Genomic DNA, 7714 nt, shown 5'->3' with positions numbered 1-7714 from the left:
TGGAGTTGATTACAAATATTCATTGACAGCAGTCACCACTAGATGAACTGTAAACTCGTTTGCCATTTCAATCTTATTAAAAAAATCTGAGACACATTATTTAGAAGTAACAAACTATATTTTAGTCACCACGCTGCTGTTTGAAACCGCGGGGACCAGCTAGTTATGTTTATTGCATGCACTACCTTGTGTGCAACTTTGTTCTCGTAATCTAAAGTACATATTTCCATACCATATATTACGTTAATTCGTTAGACAGTAAAGTACACATTTCCATAGCATATGTTACTCGTATGTTGATACGTTAGACACAAACAAGAATACCTAAATCTAAATGTTTTCAAAGTTTTTATGTTTCTTAGAACAACTAAATGTGATAAATCAATGTTTTTCGACAACATAAGAGGAAAGGCTATAAATTCTCCTGGTAGACTTGGTAAATTATTTATCTCTTATTATTCTTCTTAATAATATAGTCTAGAATAGAAATATATCGTAACTACACAAATACGGTCCAATCGGCTAAGGCAGTCAATATTAGCCAGTCAAGCTAAGCCAGCCAAAGCCAAGCCAACCGAATCAGGTATGCCAGTCAAGCTTACCTTAAGCCTTCCTAAGCCAAAGCCCTAATCAGTGCGAAGTCTACTGTGACGTCACGGCCACACTAGTGACGTCACACTTTCATAATTGCGTAAGGAGTAACGAGAAGTTATGTAATTTGGGGTTGTAAGATGGTAAATATGTGGTTGGAGAAATAAACGTCTTTAAATAATTACTAGTTTTGTAATGTTGTAGGAAATGTTAGCAGCTTATTTAAAGTTCTATGTGTTGGTAAAAAATTGATGCATGTATGTCTGTATTGTTGCAATTAATAATGTTTGCAACTAGAACAAAACATACTGCTATTATGAGACTAACCATGGTACCTCTCAAAATTTTGCCTACTTAAATATCGTTTGTTATTACTGCTACTCCACTAAAATATAATAATCATCGGTATACTTATATTGTCACAGCAACTAAAAATGCAAATCGCCTCGCATGTCTATTTAGTTTCCTCGCTTTACTATATTAGGGAGGTAACACATGAGCGACAGCTCTCGGCTCGCGACAGTCTGCGAATGGCGTCGGCTCATTGCCGGCAATCTGTTATCGGGTCCTGGCGTGGGGCGACGACAGCCGGGTAGGTCGTCAGCGACTACTACAGTCCAAAGATTTATATTACCTTTCCAAAACACTAAGTTGTTCATCTGCATGTGTTATCTAATGATCTTCATATCGCCTGTCTCGTAAAATAATTTCGGTAAATTAAATATTTAAGTGAATATAGTTACCTGCTTCTTAGTTGGGGCGTACGTGTATATATATTTTTTTAATTTTGGGAGTAGCAGACGGGCATGTAGTACGTTTGATGATAAGTGGCTACTGGAAACCTCATACACATGCGCAGCTACCCCTGTGGACTAAGTTGGAATGCCTCAGACAAGTATATTTTCCTTACCACACCACTTAAAACAGAATGCAGCACTTAACACTGCAGATGCTGCTGTTTTAAGACAGAGATAGGTATGGCAGCGGTGCTACCTGCAACTGTCGGCTGCGACTTTCAGCGTTTGTCGCTCGTATATCATCGCCCTTAAATGCATGCGTGTATCAAAAGAAAATAATAACATATCACATCAATGTCGTAAGCGGTGCAACGATCAGGCTTACGTTCTAATGACGGTTGCAGCCCTCGTCAACTATTGTGGGTTAATTATCTATGCATTTAGCTGATCTAGATTCTATTGCGAAATACCGTCCGTGAAACCGTACATTGTTATTTATTTTAGGTGTATGTGAATAATCGCTGAATAGGTGCTCATAATTACGATTGAGAAATCTGAAGATTAATGGTGGACTGACTGGACCGGCCTTGCGTATTGTTTACTCTGTATAGGTATGATTTAGTTTTTTTAATTTTCAATTTTGATACCAATGTCCATTGTCCATATATAAATGAAACTTAAGCGTTTAAGCTATGTATATATGTATAATCATTGCATTAATTGTTTAGATTTGATTGCATTGGTAGAAATGGTGGATTCAATAAAGACATGTTTTGACATAGAAGGACGCAAGGACTACAGACATACCGACAGTCATATCGAAACCAAACCGCGACCGATTTAACTACGTAGCTTTGCGCAGAGCCAAGTAGTCGACGTACTACATAGTAAGGCCGTGTTTGCTATCTTCATCACATCCTACCTGCTTAGCTTTAGTGGAAACAGTCAAATACTTTCATAACTTAGTTTCGACTTGGCATACCATACTACCTTACATATCTCTGTTAGAGGAGGTCCCTAAAGCTTCATTTAATAGCGCGTTATCAATTTAATTTACTGAATCATGTACCCTTTGGTTTATAATTGTTATTGATTTAAAAACAAAGTGGACCATCTCAGGGAGGAAACGATAGGTGACTGATAGTGGTTAAAATTTCTATATTTTTCTTAGTTGTCAGAGGCTGAATTTTCAATGACACCCGAGACAAATGCGCCAAGTCCTTACAAAAATTTGCAAACATATCTATCTCAAAAAGATGAAAGTAGGATTTTAAGTGAGAAAACATAGATTAGTAAAGATTACTCGCTCCTAACAAGTAATTGTAACCTTTTGACAATTGTCACTGTCAATTAATTTCGTATTTGAAAAATATTAAAAAATGTAGTTTTTAGATCTTTATTAACTTAAACGACATTTCTTTGCACTTTTTCTTCGATTTCGTGTCTTAACTGCGCATGTCGGCATTATCCGCGTAAATTACACCATGACAGCCATTAAACGGCTGACAGAATTGTCAGCTGTTTAAGTCTTTTAATGGCTTCCATCAATTACAAGGCGGTGAGATATCTATACGTCTATATCTATACGATATGAGAAAATGTTAAATTATAATTAAACCATTGAAATTAAACACAGAAACCGCTATCAAAGCTTCGAAATACATCCATCATAAAACAAAAAACAAATTTATCGCAATATCCACATTACACGACAGCTTTCAAAACCATAATTACACGTTTCCGTGTACTTATTTTCCAATTGAATTTGGATTAGAGTTCCTTGCATAATTATATTAATTATATCGTTACTTCATCCGATTGTCTGCAAAGATCCAAGCCTTTCCCAATCCAAGGCTAAGTGGACTCTACTAATGAACTGAGACTAAATTCAGTTCATTCTATTCATATATCAATCTCGAATGCCAATTTTGTTTATATGTAGATACTAGATATGTATGCGGTCTTAAATAAATAACATGCTATATTATGCATATATTTTTTGCTAATTTAAGTAGCTTTATTTTTTGGCGTGCTGCGTATATAATGTAATGAAGTATCGGCCTTTTTAGTGGAAGTTCTCAGGTTTAATTGCTGATTCTTCAGGTTTAATTTAATTGCTTAAAGATAGAGATTTAATTTAACTTATTTACGTGGTTTGCGTTACTTTATACATGTGTTTGAGAGTCGTCATCAGTCCATAACTGCTGGGCTCGAGTCTCCTCTCAGTTTGATAGGGATTTAGTCCATAGTCACTGGATAAGTGTGTATATGATAGACTTCTGATTCTGAAGGTGGTAGAACCCTTTGTGATCACCGCCACACCTATTTCTACCTAATAACAGCAGTGTTAGGCACTGCTGTGTTCCGGTTTGAAGGGTGTGGTAAGGGAGACAGACTTTTCCGAGGCGTTCCAGCTTAGTCCTCAGGGGTAGCGGCGCATCTGTGGCCGACCTCAGGTAGGAATATCTAATCCTATCTGGGGTTGATCACAGATGTCCGTGGGCGGCAGTAGCCACTTACCATCAGGTGGAATGCATTCTCGTCTGCTACTCTTATATTATAAAAAAAAAATATGATAGACTAACAAGCCTTTGAGAAAGATGTTTTCATTTACGGCTAAAGTATTTCCAATATGCACATAACTTTACTACTAGTTACTGATAAAGGTTAATTTACTTGAATTAAGTGGTTACTGTAGCACTAGTTACATCATTGTATTGTAAGCATTTGGTTAGTCACAGACACATTTAACTGTAATATTTCTTTCATATTTCATATTACATATGAAAGAAATGTTCACAAAATTTCCTCCCTTTCCACGCCTTGTGTAACCCACTCACCGACGAGTGTCGAGTTGACATAAATTAACCCTTGCAAAATGGTTAATATTTTACACAAAATTAATTCAATTTTCCAGGAATTCCTTCCCAAGGACTACTCCTTGCTAATATTCTGTGGGTGACAAAAGCTTGTAATTAGATTATTTGCCTAAAATTTGGGCCACCTTCAAGGTTTTCTTGGAATATGGCAGGATGAGTAAATATAAAGGTAAGTTAGAAATGGGTAGAAATGAATTTGATATTACGTTGAAAAAGGTTTAATTTTTGTAAGATATACCTTTTGTAAATGTTTTTTTTTTTTCTCAAGCTCGGTTATTCGAAGGTGCTTGTCTTTCGGCTTCAACGGGACCAAAACAACACCTATATCTACCATGGCATGTCTAATTGTCTTATTGAATAATACAACCCAACTAGTTCTCAGAGGTGCGGACACATCTATACGAACCTCAGTACCCTTACGATGAATTTTTACGTTTTGACAAATATGACTGTTTTGGTATTTGTTTACGTATTTGCCCATACAAATTCCAATCAGACCCCTAGCGGATTGTATCAGAATTATAGTGTCAGTAACGTAACATTAAATGTCTAAATTGACAAACTGGCGCTTTATGTTTTGTCTCTCTTTTTTGCGGAAATGTGAGGCAGACTAAAATACTTGAGCATTTAATTATTGTTACGTTTACTCAGTCTACTGAAGCAAACGGAACAGAATAATGGATTGAGTAAACGTAACGTAAAATTGTGGGGATGTTTTGAAACCTCATGGTAAGGGTACAGTTAGGACTTCAGTCCTACCCCAGGTAGTTGTTAATCACTGATATCCGCGTGAGTGGCCACTTATCATCAGGTGGGCTGCAAGCTCATTCGCTAAAAAACGTTTCAGAAGAAGACATAAGTATTTTATCCATTTATGTTTGAATAAATAAAGAGCTATGTATACTAATATTATAAAGAGGAAATCTTTGTTTGTTTGTTTGATCGTAATGAATAGGCTCAAAAACTACTGGACCGATTTTAAAAATTCTTTCACCATTCGAAAGCTACATTATCCACGAGTAACATAGGCTATATTTTATATGAAATATGTTTCATAAATAGATTTTGAGGCGGTACAAAGTTTGCCGGGTCGGCTAGTATTAAATATAATATTACTTTTCATAATTAAAATTTATCTACCTACTAATTAAATCAGTAATTTATATTCTAAAATGAATGAATGAATGAAACTGAATGCACAAAACATTAATAAAATTATTATAGTGATCATTTCAACGGCAAAAAAACACCACTAATTAGTAACTCTATCTATATACTCTACTTCACTTGTGTAATTTTGTCAGCGGTTGATGGAGCTTAAAACAAGTATGGAAGAGAATTTATGTTATGATAAATTAATTTCGTTTCACCCGTCCATTGTGTGACAGGCTGACACTAATTAAGTGTCACATTGTCATATCCGATAACATCCTAGAGCAGTGTTTTTCAAAGTGTGTGTCGCGACTCCCTGTCGTCATTCATTTATCTATCTATTTAACCAGTACCTAATTGTAATTGAAAATGAATAAACATTTTGATTGGGTATCATATTGGTAACCTAATTAAATATAAGTAGAATTGACAGAGAGTAGGACGTTGCAAAATTGTTTCACATACTAATGCAAATGTCGTGCTATGAAAAAGATTGAAAAACACTGTCTTAGAGAGCTATGTATAAACTGTTGATAGCATTGATAGCTTATATGATTGATGATTAATATTTAAATGTAATAGAACCAATAGTGATACGACTTCGAAGGCACTACGGTAACATTTGTTTCTGCCTTACAATAACAGTGTTAAGCACAGCAGTGTTCTAGTTTGATCATTTCGTAAGGGAGAGAATCTCATGAGATGTTTCAGCTTAGTCTTTATAGGTAGCAATGTTCCTGTGGTCAACCTCAGCCTAGATAGAACTTTAATCCTATCAGACGTTGATTATTGATGTCCGTGTGTGACGATTGTCATTTACGGGTGGATAGCATGCTCATTTGCATTTCTTTCTATAGAGTCTTATCTTTCTTTCTACCTTCTTTAAGGGTGGTAGAACCCTTTGTGGTTCGACTCCGGCGGCACGACCGCCACATCTATTTCTGCCTAATAACAGCAGTGTTAGGCGCTGCTGTGTTCTGTGTTGTGGTAAGGAAGACATACTTTTCCGAGGCGTTCCAGCTTAGTCCTCAGGGGTAGCGGCGCATCTGTGGCCGACCTCAGGTAGAAATATTACTAATTCTATCTGGGGTTGATTACAGATGTCCATGGGTGGCAGTAGCCACTTACCATCAGGTGGACTGCATGCTCGTCTGCTACTCCTATAATATTTATAAAAAAAACCTTAAATTCCTACATAAAAAATGAGGATGCGTTCTAACGAATTACAGTTTCAAGCAATTTTGTGTGGTCATATGGCCAGTGTCAACAAACCCTTAGCTTCCCGGAGTTCCTAGGGCTGCCCCACCAGACGTAGAAAGTGAACGCAGTGCAGCCGGCTATGCGCGTGCGCAACAATAACACACGCGACTCGGCGGTTACGCGCGACGTACACCGCCGCTCTATTCAAAATAAACGCTCCAATTTCAAATTCGAATTTTAACCGTTATTCCTTTGTGTGTTGTGTTACAAGATGGCGATGAAAATTATTCTACTTTTAGGTAAGTTTATTAAAATATTTTTTTATTGTTTGCAAATTTTTAACGAAAATATTGTATTAAATTGAAACATTGAAGAGGAAGACTGAAATAAACAATTATCGGTGAAACAATTAAAAATGGCGGATGTCTAAACTCTTAATAGCCTTTATTAGGGGTTTTTAAGAATTTTATTGAAGGGGAAATTAACTTTCTAAAATTATATACGCCGGCGTAATTTGTTTTAGAATTTTAATATTAGTTATTATTATAATTTCTTATTTGCACGGTTTCACTTCGCATCTTGCGGTTAAAATAAATTAGTGGGAGGGCCTAGTCTCGCATACGTTTTATTACTCAAAGTTATTATATCAAATTGTATTTTTTAAAGCACTGTACTTGTTATGTACTATTTAAACTTTATGTAGGTACTATCTAAAATTTTTGATATTGAAACAAAGGAGACAATAAATAAAAGGTTGTAAAAGGAAATATATTTTGTTAGATAAAAATATTTAAAAACATTTGCCGTATTTTTATGAATTAAACATTCCTATGGTATAGGTACATCCTTCTTGGTATTTTTTCTTAATAAATAAAAATATACAATTTAGATCGACATTTTCTTTTCTTTCTTTGAGGTATCATTCGCCATAGACAGCTGGGTTGTCTCTGAACTATTAAAAAAATTGAATCCTTAGGGTAAAAAAACCTAACCGTATAAATTTTTCACGCTTATAAATCACACCTTATTAACTAAACATAATTTCGGGTATATTTAAAGAATCATTTATTTGTACGTCAAATAATAATTTACTTAGCACGAATACTGTGAATTTATTCAAATATCTTTCACTTCGCACAGTCCGTGTTTATCCAC

The 7714-nt window shown here is 35.5% G+C and overlaps 1 protein-coding gene across 1 annotated transcript in view; it reads left to right on the top strand.

Moving 5' to 3' along the window:
* Positions 1-6696: 6696 nt before the first annotated feature.
* LOC140745397 (uncharacterized) overlaps positions 6697-7714 on the top strand; it is a 71016-nt gene continuing 69998 nt past the window's right edge. The window contains exon 1 of the mRNA XM_073077232.1: positions 6697-6858. Coding sequence (XP_072933333.1) covers positions 6831-6858 — 28 coding nt within the window. The 5' untranslated portion in view covers positions 6697-6830. The remainder of the gene's footprint in view (positions 6859-7714) is intronic.

This window comes from Epargyreus clarus, unplaced genomic scaffold (assembly GCF_041222505.1).
Source record: "Epargyreus clarus isolate Ecla_fem2 unplaced genomic scaffold, WU_Ecla_fem_2.2 ptg000010l, whole genome shotgun sequence".
Lineage (NCBI taxonomy): Eukaryota > Metazoa > Arthropoda > Insecta > Lepidoptera > Hesperiidae > Epargyreus > Epargyreus clarus.
Note: the sequence above shows the minus strand (reverse complement) of the source record. Positions and strands in the feature narration are given on the sequence as shown.